Source organism: Pelophylax lessonae (genome assembly GCF_965119305.1).
Source record: "Pelophylax lessonae genome assembly, chromosome: 7".
In the NCBI taxonomy this organism is placed as follows: Eukaryota; Metazoa; Chordata; class Amphibia; order Anura; family Ranidae; genus Pelophylax; species Pelophylax lessonae.
The window spans coordinates 103,077,584-103,099,580 of record NC_138774.1 but is presented as its reverse complement, the minus strand read 5'-3'; the positions used below and the strand labels follow the sequence as shown (position 1 = coordinate 103,099,580).

The window sequence follows — 21,997 nt, the reverse complement described above, 5'->3', positions numbered from 1 at the left end:
AAAAAAAAAAAAAAAACTTAGTCAGTCACAGACAGTCAGGATTCAGGTCTCAGACCCCCACCGGCCACCACACCACCACCAGCAGCGTGCCACACCACTAGTGTGCCACACCTCCACCACCAGTGTTCCACACCGCCACCACCACCAGTGTTCCACACCGCCACCACCACCAGTGTGCCACACTGCCACCACTCGTGTGCCACACCACCAACAGCCAGCCACTCCAGGCCGCAGGTACCAAAAAACAAAACAAAATATAGTTACTCACAGTCAGGAGGACTCAGACCCCCACAGTGTGCCACACCGCCACCACTATTAAAGATCTCATAGAACGTAATTGCATTATAGAATATTAAAAAAAAGTCAGTTACTTTGCTGAGTAACTAATTACTTTTTCAATGTGGTAACTGAGTCAGTAACTCAATTAATTTTTGGGAAAAGTAATTTGTAACTGTAACTAATTACTTTTTTAAAGTAAGATGACCAACACTGGTCAGGAGAGAGAGGGGGGTAGGGCCGAACCACAGCTCTGTGTCTGAATGGACACACAGAGCTGCAGCTCAGCTCGGGTGCCCCCATAGCAAGCTGCTCGCTATGGGGACACTCAACAGGAGTAAGGGGCTAGGAGCAGCAAAAAGGGACCCCAGAAGAGGAGGATCCAGGCTGCCCTTTGCAAAAGTATAACATGTTTGTTATTAAAGAAAAAAAAAAGACTTAACAATCACTTTAAGGATTTAGGGAAGATCTGTAAAGAGTAGTGTACCAAAATTCTTCCTGAGATGTGTGCACACCTGGTCACCAACTACAAGAAACGTCTTACCTCTGTGCTTGACAAAAAAGGGTTTCTCCACCAACTACTAAGTCATGTTTTGCTTGGGGTTTAAATACTTACTGTATTTTACTCACTGAATTGCAACTTAAAATTTAGCATTTGTTTTATGTGTTTGTTTTTTTTTGAGATTTTTGGTTGATATTCCTTTAGAAATTAGACCATTTCTTTGTAAGTGGGCAAACTTACAAAATCTGCAAGGGATCAAATAATTATTTTCCCCAATACGCACATATTTATATATATATATATATATATATATATATATATATATATATATATATATATATACATACATCAAACTTATAATAATAAGCCCATAAGCAATTTTACAACATGATCCTCTTCACATTTACATTGCTATAGAATCTATCTTTGTGTATGCACAGATAGAAGTTTGGATTTAGAATAAAAACTTTTATTGGCTAAATTGTAGTGTGAGCTTTTAAAGCATACTGGCCTCTTCAGGCAGTATGCCTGTGGAAATCCAATCCCAAGGAGTGCACCCCTTCACCATTGGACTGTAACTCACCATTTGCAGTGGAAAAAAGATCACAGGTGCTATCACAAGGGAATAACAAAGGACTAACACTGTGACTCACTCAAAAGTGATTGGGTGGCTCTACAGGCACCCAGGTCACTTATACATTAAAGCCTGGAGCCTGCTGAGAAAATAGAAACAAGCTTATGGCTGCTGCTGCTGCAAGCCTTTTTTTTTTTTTTTTAACCCTTTTGAGGCCTGGGCATATGTGGGATGCCCAGGGTCATTACTGGTTACATCAGTCATCTGTTTGTAAGCAATACAGACAATTGTGAAAACCCTTAGATACTACAAATTTGCTAAATTCTGTAATTTTGTACAGAGTTTAGAACAAAACATTATTTATACCTTCCAACAGTCCCAAATTGTGAGGGACTGTCCCATATTTTTACCCTAATGTTGCTCTCTTGCATATAGAGGCTGTGTTCTGCAAAGGCTTTGCCCCTGTACACTATGTCCACAGCTGATTTATATGCAAATAGCCACAGGATTTGCTTATAAATGCAGTGTATACAGTATACGCACCTGATGACGTCAGGTGTGACGAAACGCGTCGTGCGTGGTTACGTCATTTCCGCCCCACTGGAACGCAGATCCGATTGCTGGTTACAGTAGGGTCCCGGAAGTAGCCGCCAACGAGGGACTCGCGGCCCCTACTGCTTCGCATGCTTGTTTTGCCTTGTTTTAAATGTGAGTACAGTCTTTTTTACATGCTTTAATAAACGATTGAAAACGGTACTTCACTATACGAGGTCTTCCTTTCTACATGGTACCTGGGATTATCTCCCCCCTATTCTGGAGTATGGATTATCATGGTGACCCTGCCCATTGAAGATATCTGATCGCATCCAGGGATACTTCCATCCTAAAAGCCCAATACCGTGATCCCTAGGAAAGAGGCTAATACCTTAAGGCTTATTACCCCTGTAGGGGTGCATACCTCTGGTGAGTGCGGGATACATTGGAGGGGTGCATGGTGTTTTTCCCACCCCACACTTATCACCGGATCACCGTTTGAAAATTACTTCACTATTGGCTTTAATGAAGCACAGATTTTTTCCTTCATAAGCACTTTATGGACTGTGTTTGGACTTATTTGCTATTTAAATTTGTTTAATTTATTCAATAACCTTGGTGATTTCACTGGACTTTCACACAGCAGCACTTTGGCATTGTCACTTTATCGATTGCACATATCACTTTATATTCACCATTCATTATTTTATATGTCAACGTGCAGATTAATTTTTTACCACGATTTTATATCGTTTTATTTATTGTTTTTATAAGCATCACCACTTTATACAAAAATATTTTCATTATCCCTTCCATATATCTTTATCCCTTCCTTTTAAATATTTTATATACCCTTTTTATCAGTTCCTACTTTGTAACAGGCAGTACCATTTTACCTCGTTTCACCCTTACATTGTTTGATATAGCCATCTGGACTATATTTTGGGGTAGGCTGCAGCCTTATCCATATCCATCAGCTCGGAAATTTACCTTTTTCAAATGCAGTGTATACAGTAGCTTCACAGGCTCATTCATATGCAAATCCCCCTACAACTTAGTCATATGGCTAGCTGAGTGAAGCTTCTCCTAGACTTCAGTTGAGGGAAGGACTTCCTGCACCCGCTGCATCTCTCCATTCCACCAGTGAGTGAGCTTAAGGTGGGAAGAGGTCTGTACAGGAGGGGTTATTCTGTACTGTTGGGGATAAGGGATCTTTGCTGGAGGGAGGGTTATTGTACTTAAGGGGGGCTCTATGTGGAGGAGGATTGTGTATTGGGGGAGAGGGAGGGGTTCTGTACTGAAGGGTGAGTCTGTACTGCTAGGGAGGGATGAGGTCTATACTGGTGGAGTGGTCTGTACTGTTGGTGAGGGAGATGGTCTTAACTGAAGGGGGGGGTCTATACTGATGAGGTTGGAGGTCCTTACTAGAGGGAGTCTATACTGATGAGATAGGAGGGAGTCTGTACTGTGGAGGTTGCTTTACTATGAAGTGGCTGGTCTGCATTAGGTCTGTACCTAGAAGGGAGTGGGGGGATCCGGGTCTGTGCTGTGGGGGTGGTCCATAATGAGAATGGGTTAGAAGGGTGGTCTGTACTGAGGGGGTTTAGGGCTGTGGTGGAAGGTCTGTACTAGGATGATATGGGCTTGGGGAAGGGATTTGTACTGGGAGGAGGGGATTATTTTTGGTTCTACTCTGTACACTGGCCTTCGCATTACACATTCCTGACCCCTGCATGGTAGACACAATGTTGTACAATTTGTCATCCCGACTAATGCACTCTGTACATTGGGCTTTTTATTACAAACTCTTGACTGCTGCACTCCAAGTGCATTATATGTTCCCTACGTTCTTTTTAAGTTAGGCTGTGTGTAGAGAAACATAAGTAGTGGAACAGTTTCATTTTTAAAAATGAGTGTTCTGAGGTTGTGTGTTGATTAAACATCTCATCTCAGCACATTAACACTCTGCTATGGCCACATACAAACTAGTTGATAAGCTGTGGCTAGTTTGTGTGTGGCCAGAACACAGCAAAAATGTTGACCCTAGACACACGCTGTCTGTGTCCAGGATTTGGCTGAGGCTCTATTTGCATGCAGCTGAACACTTACATGCAAACAGTAGCAAATCAAACCATTGATTTTTACTGAATACAAATCTGGAAGGTCTTTGGTATACAGTATGTGTGTTGCATATACAGTGAGTTGTCTCAAAAGGTGTGACAGTACTTAGCAGTGTCAAATTATGTTTTCTAAATATTTTTTCCCAAATGTGTTTGAAGTGTAATTGCTGTTTAAAGCTGTTGGATTTGCCACACTATTAATAAACTTTACCAAATGTTGTAGATACAGTGCCTCGAAAAAGTATTCATACCCCTTGAAATTTTCCACATTTTGTCATGTTACAACCAAAAACGTAAATGTATTTTATTGGGATTTTATGTGATAGACCAACACAAAGTGGCACATAATTGTTAAGTGGAAGGAAAATAATAAATGGTTTTCAAAACTTTTTACAAATAAATATGTGAAAAGTGTGGCGTGCATTTGTATTCAGCCTCCCCGAGTCAATACTTTGTAGAACCACCTTTCACTGCAATTACAGCTGTAAGTCTTTTCTGGGTATGTCTCCATCAGCTTTGCACATCTAGAGAGTGAACTTTTTGCCCATTCTTCTTTGCAAAATAGCTCAAGCTCTGTCAGATTGGATGGCGAGCGTCTGTGAACAGCAGTTTTTAAGTCTTGCCACAGATTCTCAATTGGATTTAGATCTGGACTTTGACTGGGCTATTCTAACACATGAATATACTTTGATCGAATCCATTCTATTGTAGCCCTGGCTGTATGTTTAGGGACTTTGTCCTGCTGAAAGGTGAACCTCTGCCCCAGTCTCAAGTCTTTTACAGACTCTAACAGGTTTTCTTCTAAGATTGCCCTGTATTTGGCTCCATCCATCTTCCCATCAACTCTGATCAGTTTCCCTGTCCCTGCTGAAGAAAAGCATCCCCATACCATGATGATACCACCACCATGTTTCACAGTGGGGATGTTGTGTTCAGAGTGATGTGCAGTGTTAGTTTTCCGCCACACATAGCGTTGGGCTTTGAGGCTAAAAAGTTCAGTTTTGGTCTCATCTGACCAGGGTACCTTCTTCCACATGTTTGCTGTGTCCCCCACACGGCTTCTCACAAACTTAAAACAGGACTTCCTATGACTTTCTTCTTGCCAATCTTCCAGATTTGTGGAGTGCATGAATAATAGTTGTCCTGTGGACAGATTCTCCCACCTTAGTTGTGGATCTCTGCAACTCCTCCAGACTTACCATGCGGCTCTTGGCTGCTTCTCTGATTAATGCTCTCCTTATTTGGCCTGTCACTTTAGGTGGACAGCCCTGTCTTGGTGGGTTTGCGGTTGTGCCATACTCTTTCCATTTTCAGATGATGGATTGAACAGTGAGATGTTCAAAGCTGGAAAACATTTTTATAACCTTATCCTGCTTTAAAATTTCTCCACAACTTTATCCCTGACCTGGTGTGTACTGTGGACATTATGATGCAGTTTGTTCACTAAGGTTCTCTAACAAACCTTTGAGGGCTTCACAGAACAGCTGTATTTATACTGAAATTAAATTACACACAGGTGGACTCTATTTACTAATTAGATGACTTCTGAAGGCAATTGGTTCCACTAGATTTTTGTTAGGGGTATCAGAGAGGGGGCTGAATACAAATGCATGCCACACTTTTCAAATATTTATTTGTAAAACATTTTGAAACCCATTTATCATTTTCCTTCCACTGCACAATTATGTGCCACTTTGTGTTGGTCTATCACATAAAATCCCAATAAAATACATTCATATTTTTGGTTGTAACATGACAAAATGTGGAAAATTTCAAGGGGTATGAATACTTTTTCAAGGCACTGTAGCTCAACAAATCCACAAATAAATGTTATTCATGAACCATACCTCTCTGAATGTGTTTTTGCTCGTATGATAAATCTTCCAGTGCCACTACAGGAATATCTGTAAACCACAACCATATGGCCACACCAACTTTTAACTGCAAGGTACTACATGTGCTATATTTTTCCCTTTTAAAAATGATACCTCTTTGTCAAGATCAAGAGTTGGGAAGTATGTACAGGGCTTGAGACAAAAAAAAAAAGGGAATCAGAAGGGGTACGTGCCCCAATTGCAGTATTGTTATGTGGAGGGGGGGTGCCGCTTTGTTATCCTGCACCTCACTGACAGGAGCGACTGTCAGAAGTAGCAGGGGCATCAATAGCTGCTGGAAAGCAAATTCAGATTCCTCCCTCTAATAGCAGCCTGCTGTGGGTACAAGAGAGTGGCCTTTACCAAGAACAAATCTCCATCTCCGCATGGTGCTGCTGGGGACTGCGGGCACTGCCCTTCTTCCTGTTTCCTATTTTCATGTGTCACATGATATTACTAGAGCCAGAAAAAAGAAGTGGTTGTTAAATTGCAGGACACACACACAGTCTGAAATATGACAGCCTTCCTATAATGTCCCCATCATCCACCCCATCCCCTATGGAGCACCCTTATCTCCCAATGTATTACTGTGTGAAAAATAGAAATAATAACCGCGCTAGTGGAAAATAAAATTGTATAAAGCTGCAACTTCAAGTGTGACCACACCCCAGTGAAACTATATGTATATCAAGTCGCGCTAAAAAATGAAAATGAAACAAATAAAGTCCATATAAAGTCCATAAAATGGTGCAATCCTTGATTTTCAAACCAGGCTCCTTATGGATGTATGCTTACCAGAAAGGTAAAATTTGAGTGCAGGTTCTCTGTAACAAATCTTATCCACTTGATGGAAGATCAGAACCGATGGACTCGTGATGATTCAGTGGTCGTTAAATCATGAAAAAATTAAAAAACGCAATAGCGTAAAACCCAACACAAAATGGTATAATGTGACTGTGACACCAGTGTGATCATTCGATGATTAACTCAAGGAAATAATGTGTTAGTGTAACCACCACCAGTGTGGATGTTCACAAACAAGGTTAAGAAAAATCAAAAAATTATATGTGCACTAAAGGAGAATCCCATGCAGAAAGACACCCTGAGGTACTCCTTACCAGAGTGAATCAGGGCAATCACATATATCACTCAAACATCAGTGTTATTCTTCACCAGATGGAATCGCCTCTTACCAGATGAAGATGTTAAAAACGCCAAAGTGAATCAGGGCAATCACATAAACCACTCAAAATCAGTGCAATCCTTCACCAGATGAAATTGCCTCTTACCAAATGAAGATAATATAAATGCCAAAGTGTATCATAGAAATCACATGTAACACTCAGACATCAGTGTTATTCTTCACCAGATGGAATCGCCTCTTACCAGATGAAGATGTTAAAAACGCCAAAGTGAATCAGGGCAATCACATAAACCACTCAAAATCAGTGCAATCCTTCACCAGATGAAATCGCCTCTTACCAAATAAAGATAATAAAAGCGCCTGCAGGTAGATCAGACTCCATAAAGACTCGTATTAGAAAAGGTTCCGACCCGGATGTCTCCAAAGGATGACCCCAAGAAAATCACCGCCAGGGTGAAGATAACGGTGGGTGCTGGGCTCAGAGGTGGAGATAACGGGTTCTGGGCTCAGGGGGTTCTTGTATAGGAGAGTCTGTGTGCAGTGTCAGTCTGTCCTGTGTGCTCCTCTATGGTGAGTGTGGAGGAGTTCTCTCTCTCCTCTCTCTCTCCTGTCTCCTCCTCTTCTGTTTTTCTCCTTCGCAGATTCTCCCAACCCTATGGAGCACCCTTATCTCCCAATGTATTCCTGTGTGCAGCCCTCAGCGGCTTTTTTACCTTGCTCTGCTTCAGAATAGCTCCGAACCTGGTTCTGCCCCCTACGATGAAATAGCCATGGTCAATTAAGTCATAATAGGCCAATTCTCTTATCACTACATTGGAGTACTGGCCTCCTTGAAGATATGAGCCACCAGGTAGAGGGGAAGAACTGTGTGTAGTACAAACACAGGCTGTCAGAGGCAAGTAACGGGTGCTGGAATGAGCCTTCTAGCTTCTAGCACCCTACAACGTGACATATGCTGAAACAGTGACACCCCAGCAACAAAATCTTGGGACAGTGCTTCAGGATCAACTGCAGTGGAAGGAAATGAAGGTGGCTGTTAATAGGGGTGCTAGAAGAATGTTTCAGGGTGCTACACTACACCTATCACCCCCTTGACCCTGTCCATGAGAGAAACCAGGCAAATATTCTGACTATACTTAATAATACATTGGTTTTCAAATGGAGTGACCGTTCAAATACCTTCTCTAGACTCTGTTTTTTACATTTACATTTTTTCCATTTGGGAATCCAGAGTTTTCTCTAGAATATATACAATATTTGGTATAAAAAAGGAAGGGTGGATAATCCAATACACAGTGTAATGTGTTGCTTCATTTTATTTGAATCGTAATATAATATAACTAAAATATATGTAATTAAAAACATATTGTTAAACAAAAATTAATAATCTTCAATATAAATTTTATAAAATAAAATTATTCAGCATAACATTGGTATATTTTCTTATACAACAGAAAACAACATTAATGTACTTTATTTCCTGGGTTTTTAGTCTCTTTCTGGTCTCTAGGGGGTCATGTTGGCTGGTTAGAATAGAAAGTCAGGTCAGTAACCACTGGCTAATAAAAAAAAATACAGAAACAAAAAATACAGAAAAGCAACCTTCAAATGGGAGGCAATGAAAAAACACTTCTATTCAAATTTAATTACCGGTATAAATAAAGAATGATTGAAGGGCTGCTCTTCTTTCCGGAAGAATATGTTGTTTTGTGCTCCCTCCTGTGATGGTCATGTGATCAAAATTCAAGGCATTTTCTCACGTGATCTCTGCAATAGGGGTGGATCACAGTTCAGACTGGCCAATCATCCCCTTCAGCTCAGCAGGAACCTGGCCGAATTTTGATCTGACTATGGGCAGGCTGGTTGTACTGACGATCGACAATTCACCAATCAACTTTAGTATAACCAGCCTGTTGTTTTTTTTCTGTTGCCCAATTATTGCCAGTGGCTATGGGCACAAGCAGTGATCATTGTATTCTGCCAGTGGGGAAGGTTCCCTGCCAGCAGAACACAAAAGCGCTGCAGGATGGATTCCCCAATCAACATTGACTGTTAATGAGGAATCCAAGTAATTTTCTTTCCTTCAACCCGTGGTTGAAGGAAAGAAAATTGCATAATGTATGGGCAACCTTTAAATTACTCTTTATTTATATGTATGCATCTTAGCAAGACTGTTAGTAAGAGAAAGGTTAAAGCTCCAAGTGTTGGATGCCAGTTCTCTGGTGAGTCAAATGTGTGTATGTAAGATCGTTTAAACAATAAAACACTAGATATGGTATTTCAGGTCTCAGATAACTATTTTTCAGGCTAGATTTGGAAGGTGTCTTTGTTTTCACAGTAATGTAGAATATACTTTATTGACAATAAGATTTCTCAGGAATCATGGAGGGGAGATTTGTATTACATTGTTATGCAATCACTTCATTTTTAAAACTTGTTATAAGAAAAATGCAATGCCAGCCTTTAAGGCAAACGCATGGCAATGCCAAATGTATTGAAATGATCTATGCCTGACAAATCAGAAGTGACCTCCACCTGAGTGCCAGTATCATGCATCAATACCCAATCATTATCTTCAGGCATGCACCATTGGCAAACCATGAGCTGTGGAAGGTCACTTTTTGCATATCTATTGATTACCAAACTGGCAACTTGACCTCCACCAAAGTGTCTGGAGTCCCTGGTACTCAAATCTCTGAAATCCCAAAACAATCTTTTTTTATTTTTATTGAACTAGAAAAAATTGTAATTAACCACCAAAATTATGAAACCATCAAAACCTCCAAAGGTCTTCATTTAATTTTGATGGTTGATTACAAATGTATCTATTATGTGGAAGTCCAAAAAGCAGATTGCTTTTTTGCATACTAATTTCTGAAGGATTCTGGGAGGTTATGCACCATCGGCTCAGAAAAATAAAGGTATGTGCTGTCAGCTCAGGCTTTAGTTTGTTATCTTTGTCATTGCCGTAGGCTCACTAATCCTGACCCTAAAGTCCAGTTTTTAAATTGATTGGCTTGTTGCCCTAAGGGCTCTTTCACACGGAGCGGACCGCATTGCGATCCGCTCCGGCACTTTTTTTTTCTTTTTTTCACGGAGCGGATGACACTTGTGTCATCCGCTCCGTATGTCCGCATATCATCCCATCCGTTTGCGGATGATATGCGGACATAATGTAAGTCTATGGGCATTGCGGATGTCAGCGGGTGACACCGCTGACATCCGATTTTGCTTCCTTTTCATTTTTTGAACGGAGGAAAAATAGGGTTCTGTTCCGTTCCAAAAAACGGAACAGAAGTGAAAGGAAGAAAATCGGATGTCAGCGGATGGTATTCCGCTGACATCCGAAATGCCATTGACTTACACTATGTCCGTAAATCATCCGCAAAAATTAGGATGATTTGCGGACATACGGAGCGCCCGTGTGAAAGGGCCCTAAAACTGCCCAAGGTGCCTATAATTTAATGTAGCTAATATAGTTTTTATAACATTTTACAATTTCTTAAAATAATGTGTGTTTTGGCCACACTGATAACTCTCTTGATTGGCTTAAGTTCAGTACTGCACATATGCCAAGGTGACATTTCCACCGACTTCCATCATGTCGATCTGGTTGGCAGGCAAGCGATGGACATAGTTGAAAAGCTTTGATCCATTTGAGTAGACACCTACTACTCCTCCCTCATTCTTGATTTCCATCTGTAATTAAAAGTGACTGTTTAATTAAGGAGGTCCTCAGATGGGAAATTTAGAAGTCTACTATGTGTTTTTCTTACCTGAAAGTTTTGCCCTGCATAGAAAGGCATGTATGCGAGCTGCCTCTCTTCAGGACCCCAAGTGCCCCTGTTCTGGGTGTTCCTTACTATTGTACCTTCAGATAAGCGAGGGTTGATATGCAGGTGGATATTTCTCGTTCTGCTATTCAGAAGGTTGACATGGAATCTACAAAATTTAAACCGTATAAAGTAAATGACTATATACTGCTTCACATCCGTGTTCAGTGCAAACAGAAAAAATGGCAAGAGTTTTCCAAAAAACTATTGGTATGTGAGTAAGCAACCTAAAAGGAACATGTAGTTGTTTTGTACATTTCTTTATTTATTATGGTGAGGGTATAAAAAATAAGCATGTGGATCTTTGGGCTGTTTTCCAAACTTGTACACTATATTACCAAAAGTATTGGGAAGCCTGCCTTTGAACTTTGATGGCATCCCAGTCTAAAGCTGGATACACACTATCCAACTTTTGTGGTTAGATTTCCTTCAGATTTACCTTTTCTATGTAGTGCAAGGGCCTGCCAGATTGCATACAAATTGAAAGTGTTTAGGTTTGACCTCATATTATATGGTTTTGGTAAGTCTAAAGGAAAAAGTCTTCAGAAAATCTTATAGTGTGTTTTATTAAAAGTATAGCATCAAGTCAATTAAACTCCTGGGATATTGATCCGGTCAGTTAAGTAGTAGAGGGAGTTGTTAATCAGTTTCAGCTGCTTTGGTCTTTATAAAAATAACAACATTTGCATTAGATGGGCAACGACGAGACAACCTCCAAAACAGAAATTGTTTTACAGGTGATGGCCACTGACAAGTTTTTCCTTTCTCTTCTTTTCTGACTATTTTTCACTAGTTTTGCATTTGGCTAGGGTCAGTGTCACTACTGGTAGCACGAGGGGGATACCTGGACCCTAAAGAGGTTGCACAGGCAGTTCAACTCCTTCAGGATGGCACATCAATACGTGCCATTGCCAGGAGACTTGCTGTGTCTCCCAGCACAGTCTCAAGAGCATGGAGGATATTCTAGAAGACAGGCAGTTACTCTAGGAGAGCTGGACAGTGACAGTGAGCACTGCCAGCACCCTACAAAATTAAATCAAATTAAATTAAATCAAGCAGGCCACTAGTGTGTGTGTGTCTGACCAAACAATCAGACACAAACTTCATGAGGGTGGCCTGAGGGCCCAACGTCCTCTAGTGGGCCCTGTGCTTAATGTCCCGCACTGTGGAGCTAGATTGGCATCTGCCATTGAACATCAGAATTGGCAGGTCCACCACTGGTGCTCTGTGCTTTTCACAGATGAGAGCAGGTTAACTCTGAGCCCATGTGACAGACATGAACGGGTCTGGAGAAGCTGTGGGGAACATTATGCTGCCTGTAACATCATTCAAGATGACGGGTTTGATGGTAGGTCAGTAATGGTTTGGGGAGGCATATCCATGGAGGGACGCACAGACCTCTACACGCTAGACAATGGCACCCTGACTGCCATTAGGTATCTGGATGAAATCCTTGGACCCATTGTCGGACCCTACGCTGGTGGGTCCTGGGTTCCTCCGGGTGCAAGACAATGCCCGGCCTCATGTGGCTAGAGTATGCAGCCAGTTCCTGGAGGATGAAGGAATTGATACCATTGAATGGCTCCTACTCTTGCCTGACCTACAGTATCTCACAAAAATGAGTACACCCCTCACATTTTTGTAAATATTTTATTATATCTTTTCATGTGACAACACTAAAGAAATATGTAAGGTGGAGATTTTCGCGCTTATGGAGGAATTCATTGGCTGCAGCCTACCTCAAAAATATAGACTGTGAGGTCAATAATCAATAAGTAGTGGGGGGGTGGTGAGGTAAACGGCGCTGCCTAAAGATATTAAAGTGTGGTGGTGTAATGTAGATAAATTCTTAATATCACAGTAAAATATAGTACAATCATATACAAAAACAGTAAAACATGTATAAAATATAAAATATTATAAATATAAAGTGCAATAATTTTGTTGACGGTGAATAGATAAATCAATATATATAAAGTGCTTAGTGAGCAAAATGTGACCAAATGAAGTGAACAAAGGTGTCCAAAAGAATATATATCGGTCACTATAGAAATAAACGGATCATAAGTGAAATAGATATTCTAAGTGTGTCAACAAAGTTGATAAATTAGTGGATAAAGTGATTCCAATAAAAATTGGATACGATATAACTATGCGTGAGAGTGAATAAATATATAGGTATCAAGGAAAAAAGTGATCAAGTGCAATTGGTCCTGAAAGATATAAAATTGATAAATGGACCAGTGGAGATGAAAGAAATGGCCAAAAAAATTTGGTATTTGCTATCTATTCACCGTCAACAAAATTATTTCACTTTATATTTATAATATTTTATATTTTATACATGTTTTACTGATTTTCTATATGATTGTACTATATTTTACTGTGATATTAAGAATTTATCTGCATTATATCACCACACTTCAATATCTTTAGGCAGCGCCGTTTACCTCACCACCCCTAACACTAAAGAAATGACACTTTGCTACAATGTAAAGTAGTGAGTGTACAGCTTGAATAACAGTGTAAAGTGTCTGTCCTCTCAAAATAACTCAACACACAGCCAATATTGTCTAAACCGCTGGCAACAATAGTGAGTACACCCCTAAGTTAAAATGTCCAAATTGGGTCCAAAGTGTCAATATTTTGTGTGCCCACCATTAATTTTCCAGCACTGTCTTAACCCTCTTGGGCATGGAGTTCACCAGAGCTTCACAGGTTGCCACTGGGGTCCTCTTCCACTCCTCCATGACAACATTACTGAGCTGGGGGATGTTAGAGACCTTGCGCTGCTCCACCTTCCATTTGAGGATGTCCCACAGATGCTCAATATGGTTTAGGTCTGGAGACATGCTTGACCAGTCCATCACCTTTACCCTCAGCTTCTTTAGCAAGGCAGTGGTCATCTTGGAAGTGTGTTTGGGGTAGTTACCATGTTGGAATACTGCCCTCTGGCCAAGTCTCCGAAGGGGGGGGGATCATGCTCTTCTTCAGTATGCCACAGTACATGTTGGCATTCATGGTTCCCTCAATGAACTGTAGCTCCCCAGTGGCGGCAGCCCCAGACCATGACACTACCACCACCATGCTTGACTGTAGGCAAGACATTCTTGTCTGTGTACTCCTCACCTGGTTGCTGCCACACACGCTTGATATCATCTGAACCAAATACGTTTATCTTGGTCTCATCAGACCACAGGACATGGTTCCAGTAATCCATGTCCTTAGTCTGCTTGTCTTCAGCAAACTGTTTTTCTCTATCGCTCATTGACAGACGTAGTCTTCTTGATTCTCAAGAGCTGGGTTATGTTGTCTCCGCAGGAGTAGGACTAGGCAGAATGACAAAACGTTCTGGCTCCACCCTAGGGGGCAGTCCCTGAGGGTATATCCTCCCTCTCTCTGCTACAGGGAATCAGTTTTTTTCTGTCTAGTCAGGAGTAAGGACCTAAGCTCCTTGCTGGGATCCTTTGGTCCTGGCAAGACTTTTTTTCTTTAAGAAAAGACATTTTTTAGGTAGTTTTCTCCAGTGTTTTTTTCCTGTGAGATCTTCAAGCAAAAATGCCGGACTGGGCGACACTTGTGGTCACCCCAGCCGGCCTACGAGCGCGTGCAGACCAGGCATTGCGCTTGGTCGGCCGCGACATATTCAAGTAAGTATGCGGGGCCGGGCGACGGGCTGGATGTGAGATCCAGTGGTCACCCCGGTTTCTGCCTAAAAGCGCGTGCAGACCAGTGCGCTGAGTCGGCCGCGACGGAGTCCCAGTAAAGGGACTGACTTTGCAAGTTAAAAGCTCGCTTGGACGCCAGGACCAGAGAGTCGAGGCGTCCACAAACCCCCACCCCGGTGGAGAGGGTATTATGAAGAGAGGGTGCCTGTCGGTTCGGTATGGTGAGTAAAACGTTCCCTTTTTTTCCTCATTTATGAGGCAGTATATATTATGGGCCCCTCCATATATGGTCAGTATATATCTGACACTTACAAGTCCCCCTTGTAATACAGCATGTGTTTGTGGGAAGTGGACTTGGTTCAAGAGCTAACACTCTACCCAGCAGACTGTAACATTACAGCAGACATAGGAGGTATAATCCTACCTTATGTGCAGTGTATCTCTGTAGATCCATATGTCACCTCTCAGAGTGCAGGTGGATGTGCTGGGAAGACGATATCGGCGGTCCGCCGCCATTTTGCCGTAGACCGAATGCATATATGTCCTCAGGTCACGCCGGCCGCCATGTTTTTGGAGTCTTATGACTCTTCTATGGGGGCGGCCATGTTTTGTGAGCCCAGCTTCCTCGTGGAGGGCTGGGAACGCCGGAAGGCGTACACAGGGGGCGGAGCCACGCCTTCTGCCCGGGAAAAAGCAAACAGCTCCTTCCAGTCTGTGTAAGACAGACGCTGGCTGCAGTTTGTTGGAAACTGCACTGCATCGGTTGGTGAGCCTTGGGGGTCCCTCTCTCTCTCTCTGGGATCGAGAAGTAGGTACTCTGAGGGGCGCTATTGCGCTAGGGGGAGACACACAAAAAAAAAAAAAAAAGGTTTTTTTGTTTATTGCTGGCAAAGTGTCCTGTATTAACATGGACCCTGCCACTCATGTATCTCCTCCGGATCCCCTCGAGGGGTCTGCGGGATCCTCCAGCACCCCATTGACAATTGAATCTTTGTCAGCTATTATGGAAACTTTTGTGTCCCGGGTGGAAGTGGCTTGTCAGGGACAGGGCGCAAGAAAGCGACCCCCGCCTAACCCCTTATTATCTGAAACCTCGGATTCAGACTCTGAGCCTATTTCTGCAGTTGCAGGTACTTCATCTGGTATTGGTGTCTCGGGTCCTGTCTCTTCAGACAGTGAGGAGGATGTTTCGGCATCTGCCATAGCCCGAGAGGAAGCGTTGGTAAACGCACTCATTGTATCTGTTCAAGAGACTTTAAGGTTACAGGGTATTCCATCAGAAATAGCTGAAACTGAGATCCCTTTTGGGACTAAAAAGCGCATCAAAGTGGCAAAGGTTTTTCCATTGCCCAAATGTTTTGGCAATCCAATCGATGAAGAATGGCGTCTGCCAAAACGCACTTTTAATATTTCCAAACGCATTGACAGGCGTTATCCGTTTGAGGAAACCCTTATTAAGAAATGGACAGAACCACCTGTGGTGGATTCACCTATTGCTAGATTGAATAAAGCCACGGTTATTCCTTTAGAAGACGCTCCGTCTTTTAAAGATCCAGTGGATCGCAAGATAGAAGCTATGTCTCGCACCATGTTTTCCTTGATTGGATCAGCTTTCAGGCCAATAATTGCTATTGGTCTGGTTTCGCAGGCTGTAACTGAATGGACCAAGTGGTTACGCCGGGACTTAGAAGAAGTCCCTCAGGCGGTATCAGATTTGTTGGAACAAATGATACAGGGGTTACAGTTTGTATGTGATGCGGCGTTAGACGCCACTCCATTAATGGCGCGAGCATCAGTCTCAGCAGTGGTTCTCAGGCGTACACTGTGGCTAAAAGGTTGGATAGCCGACCAAGGTTCCAAAAAAGCATTGGCTAATATCCCCTTTTCAGGAGAGTGTCTATTAGGAGCCAACTTAGATGAGATCATTAAGGATCTCACCGGTGGAAAAAGCACCTTTTTACCGCAAAATTTTAAAGGTAGAGGAACTCGTCAAAGACGAGGGCCTTCTTTTTCTGCTCACAAGAGGTTTTTTCGTCCAGCGGGTGAAAAAACTAAGTCCTCCAAGCCTCCTGCAGGAGGCGTCAGGGGTCGTTGGTCGGGCAAGCAAAAGCCCGCCCCCTCCAGACCTGAAGATAAACCATCCAAAGCCTGAAGGTGCGCCCCCACCCATAACTGGGGTGGGGGGACGTCTTCGCCGGTTCCCGGATCCATGGCTTTCCAGAATCCCGGACAAATGGGTTTGCGAAGTCATAAAGTCAGGGTACAAGATCGAGTTTCGATCTCTCCCACCGGCGCGATTCTTCCCTTCCAATATCCGACTATCTCCGGATCGTCTAGAAGATCTGCGGAGAGCAGTCACAGATCTACTACAACAAGGAGTGGTAGTCCACGTTCCTTGGACAGAACGGTTTCAAGGGTTTTATTCAAACCTGTTTACAATACCCAGGAAAGAGGGCAAAGTGCGTCCAATTCTGGACTTAAGAGCGCTCAATTCTTTCGTCAACATAAGAAGATTCAGAATGGAGTCCATTCGCACGGTAGCAGCCTTCCTGCATCCAGGGGATGTCTTAGCGTCCATAGACATCAAGGACGCCTATCTTCACATTCCCATTTTCGCAGGACATCAGCGTTTTCTACGCTTTTCCGTAGAGGAGAACCACTATCAGTTTGTGGCGTTACCTTTCGGTCTCGCCACGGCTCCGCGGGTCTTCACAAAGGTGTTGGCCCCAATGTTGGCACTTCTGCGCCAAAGAGGTATATCGATTCTAGGTTACCTAGACGATCTTCTGCTTCATGCAGAATCTCCTCAGACCTTGCTACAAAACATAGAAATTACTATGATTTCTTTACAGGAATTCGGGTGGCTGGTGAACCAGCAAAAGTCATTTCTGGTTCCCACCCAGAGGCTCGAATATCTGGGTCTAATTCTAGACACAGTCAGGACGAGAGTTTTCCTTCCGGTAGGGAAACTTCGAAAGATTCAATCAGCAGTCCAGTTGTTACTGTCCAACAGCTGGTCTTCCCTTCGGACGTGCATGATGGTGGCTTCATTCGAAGCAGTCCCATTTGCCCAGTCCCATACCCGAATTCTTCAGCAAGAGATTCTTCTCAGATGGAATCGGAATCCGGAATCCCTGGACAATCAGATACGATTGAGCAAACAGACCAGAGAGTCTCTGGTTTGGTGGCTTCGGTCTCCAATGCTCAGCCAGGGAAAGTCATTTCTGCCAATATATTGGACGATAGTGACCACGGATGCCAGTCTATCCGGATGGGGAGGAATTCTTGGTCAGTTATCTGTCCAGGGACTTTGGTCCCCGGAAGAATCCAGATTACCGATAAATGTATTGGAACTGAGAGCGATCAGACTTTGTCTGATTCACTGGACCGAGCAGCTTCAGGGCAGCCCGGTTCGGATCCAGTCGGACAATGCCACGGCCGTGGCTTATGTCAATCATCAGGGGGGCACCAAGAGTGTCCGAGCGGCCAAAGAAGTGGCTTGCATTCTTCGCTGGGCGGAACGATTTGTTCCAGCAATCTCTGCGGTGTTCATTCCGGGGGTGGAGAATTGGCAGGCAGATTATCTCAGCCGTCAGACCCTGGATCAGGGGGAATGGTCCCTCCATCCAGACGTTTTCCACCAGTTGTGCCTACGGTGGGGCACCCCGGATGTGGATCTGTTGGCATCACGATTCAACAGGAAAGTTCAGAGATTCGTGGCTCGCTCCCGCGATCCTCTAGCAGAAACCGCAGACGCACTGATCGCCCCGTGGGGGCAATACCAGCTAATATATGCCTTCCCTCCTCTCGCGTTACTGCCAAGACTTCTTCGCAGGGTAGAGGAGGAAGGAATCCCAGTAATCCTGGTAGCTCCGGACTGGCCTCGTCGAGCTTGGTACGCCGACATGGTCAGACTGGTGGTGGACGTCCCATGGAGACTTCCTCTCAGGGAGGATCTACTGTCTCAGGGACCGATCTTCCATCCTGCTTTACGATCGCTGGCTTTAACGGCCTGGCTATTGAGACCCAGGTGCTGAAAGACAAAGGTTTGTCAGCTTCAGTTATTCCTACTCTAGTTGAAGCAAGGAAAGCGACTTCCAGAAAGATTTATCATCGCACATGGAAGTCCTACATTGCATGGTGTGAACCTTTGGGGTTCCGTCCTCGGTCTTATTCGATTAGTCGAATATTGGCTTTTCTGCAACAAGGGGTTGAGCAGAAACTGGCCTTGAGTACTATCAAGGGTCAGGTCTCAGCATTAGCCATCTTCTTTCAGAAGCCTTTGGCTACTCATTCCTTGGTGCGGAATTTCATCCAGGGGGTGCGACATCTGGCTCCGCCAGTGCACGCGCCGTTACCCCCCTGGGATCTTAATTTAGTGTTGTCGGTTCTTCAGAAACCTCCCTTTGAAGATATTAGGGAGATTCCTCTACCCACGTTGTCCCAGAAGGTGGCCTTCTTGGTGGCTATTACTTCTGCACGCAGGGTGTCAGAACTGGCCGCATTATCTTGTCGTTCACCATATCTGGTGGTTCATAGAGATAAGGTGGTTCTTCGTCCGAATCCATCCTTCCTACCAAAAGTAGTTTCAGAATTTCATCTGAATGAAGAAATTGTATTACCTTCCCTGTGTCCTAAGCCCAGTCATCCTCGGGAATTTGCTTTGCACTCCTTGGATGTGGTCCGGGCGATCAGGGTATACTTGAAAACGACAGACTCGTTTCGCAAGACGGATTCACTTTTTGTGATCCCAGATGGACCCAAAAAGGGGTTGCCTGCATCTGCCGCGACCATTTCCAGATGGATCAGACAGACGGTAGTACAGGCTTATTCTATTAAGGGTCGGGAGCCCCCGTTCCCTGTTAAGGCGCACTCCACTCGGGCACTTAGTGCGTCATGGGCCTTTCGCCATCAGGCGTCAGTGGTCCAGGTGTGCAAGGCGGCTACCTGGTCGTCGGTGCATACCTTCTCTAAACATTATAAAATTGATGTAATGGCATCGTCTGATGCCTCATTTGGCCGCAAGGTTTTGCAGGCCGCAATTTGAGGAGACCAGTGGTCTACCTCGAGGGTTTTTTTCCGTTGGAAAATTTTTTCTTTTAGTCTCATTCTTTGTTTATAATGAGCCTTTAAAACTTCTAGTTTGGCACCGGTTGGGCCTACTAGATTGGATTTGATTTTGTCAATCCCACCCCTCATTTGTGGCACTGCTTCTGGATGTCCCAGCTCTTGAGAATCAAGAAGACTACGTCTGTCAATGAGCGATAGAGAAAAATGGATTTTTGTAAGAACTTACCGTAAAATCCTTTTCTCTTAAGCTCATTGACAGACGTAGTACCCGCCCCTCTATCATTGAGTTGGGTTGGGTTAATTTCTCTGTACTGCTTTAAACAGAACTGATTCCCTGTAGCAGAGAGAGGGAGGATATACCCTCAGGGACTGCCCCCTAGGGTGGAGCCAGAACGTTTTGTCATTCTGCCTAGTCCTACTCCTGCGGAGACAACATAACCCAGCTCTTGAGAATCAAGAAGACTACGTCTGTCAATGAGCTTAAGAGAAAAGGATTTTACGGTAAGTTCTTACAAAAATCCATTTTTGGGCTTTCTCGTGCATCATGTTTAGAAAAGGCTTCCTTCTGACCATTCAGACCAATTTGGTGCAGTGTGCAGGGTATGGTCTAAGCACTGACCGGCTAACCCCCCACCCCTTCAACCTCTGCAGCAATGCTGGAAGCACTCATACATTAATTTCCCAAAGATAACCTCTGGATATGATGCTGAGCACGTGCACTCAAGTTCTTTGGTCGACCATGAGGAGGCCTGTTCTGATTGGAATCTGTCCTGTTAAACCGCTGTATGGTCCTGGCCACCGTTCTGCAGCTCAGTTTCAGGGTCTTGGCAATCTTTTTATAGCCTAGGCCATCTTTATGTAGAGCAACAATTCATTTTTTCAGATCCTCAGAAAATTCTTAGTCATGAGGTGCCGTGTTGAACTTCCAGTGACCAGTATGAGAGAGTGAGAGCGATAACACCAAATTTAACACACCTGCTGTTTAGACATTAATGGCTGTATGTTGAGTTATATTGAGGGGACAGCAAATTCAGACTGTTATACAAGCTGTACACTCACTACTTTACATTGTAGCAAAGTGTCATTTCTTTACTGTTGTCACATAAAAGTTATAATAAAATATTTTCAAAAATGTTAGGGGTGTACTCATTTTTGTGAGATACTGTATATTCAATAGAAAAACTCTGGGACATTATGGTTTGGTTCATACGCCAGGTTGCACCTCAGCCTGTTCAGGGTCTCAGTGATGCCATGGTCCCGATCTGGGAGGAAACAACCACGTGGGGGCCATATAAACTACTGACTACCATTCTAAGTTGCTGCAATGAAATTTCAGCAAAATGGACTAGCCTGATGCATCATTTTTTTCACTATAATGTTTGGGGTGTCTTTGAATTAAGCCCTCTATAGGCTGATATTTTGGTTTCTAACACATTACCCAGTCCATATAAGTATAGATATCCAGCATGATCTATTTCCCCATTGAGATCTGATGTGTTTTCAAAGTGTTCCTTTAATTTTTTTGAGCAGTGTATATATATATATATATATATTGTGACAGGAAGTCAGGTAAATCTGGGAATGTAGTCACTGAGAGGAGACACATTCCCACCTGCTTTGAAAAGTTCACTAATTATTATAGGGTGTCAGCTGCCAAAGGCAGCAGGAAGGTGTAAGGAGGTTGAAAGGCCTTCAGCTGTTCGGAATGAGGAAATTAAGGCCTCTATAATTTGTCCAAAGAAAGTTTATGCATTGCTGCCTCCTGTCGCTGTGTGAGCTGGGAAGAGGAGGACAGACATACGTGTACCTCCCGACGCCGTGTGGGCATGGGAGAAGGACTGCTGCCGCCTGTCGCCGTGTGGGCTGGGAGAGGGGGACAGTCAGATGTGTGCCTCCCGACAAGCTGGTGAGCATGGGAGAAGACCCCCTAAAGCGATGTGAAGCTAAGGAGGGTAACCAAGTGTGAAGACGTCTCAAAGGTGAGGACATGGACTGTTTTGCTATGTGGAAAGAAAACAAAGGGACATGTTCCATGTGAAGAGTGTGAAGAGTAAAGGGACCTGTTATAGATAAAACATGGACTGTTGAGTATCCGCTGTAGGATAAGAAAGTTTGCTCCAACAGTAGGTTGGAGACAGACTCTTAGGTAGGTTCCAGCGTGAGAAGGTAGCCGCCCACAGAGGCAAGGATTTATTTTGTCTTTTATTTTATTTTGGCTGTTTTGACGCTTGCAATTGTGTGAAGTAAATTGCATGAATAAATCAGTCTTGTTTTCAACCTCTGCTCGGCTATCTCTCTGTGAAAACGCACCCCCAAAGGGGTCACCCATACGCCTACCACCGAGCTAATCCCTCACATATGGTGGAGGTATGCAGTGGGCATAAGCAGAGATCCCTGCAAGG

General features: G+C 43.5%; 1 protein-coding gene across 1 annotated transcript in view; it reads right to left on the bottom strand.

Annotated features, from left to right (window-relative positions):
- Positions 1 to 10,579: 10,579 nt before the first annotated feature.
- The window catches only part of LOC309560518 (galectin-4-like), a gene marked incomplete at its 3' end in the record, with an annotated part of 132,388 nt that continues 120,970 nt past the window's right edge, over positions 10,580 to 21,997 (bottom strand). The window contains exons 10-11 of the mRNA XM_082264150.1: positions 10,801 to 10,966; positions 10,580 to 10,723 (exon numbers count right to left, since the gene is read on the bottom strand). Coding sequence (XP_082120276.1) covers positions 10,580 to 10,723; positions 10,801 to 10,966 — 310 coding nt within the window. The remainder of the gene's footprint in view (positions 10,724 to 10,800; positions 10,967 to 21,997) is intronic.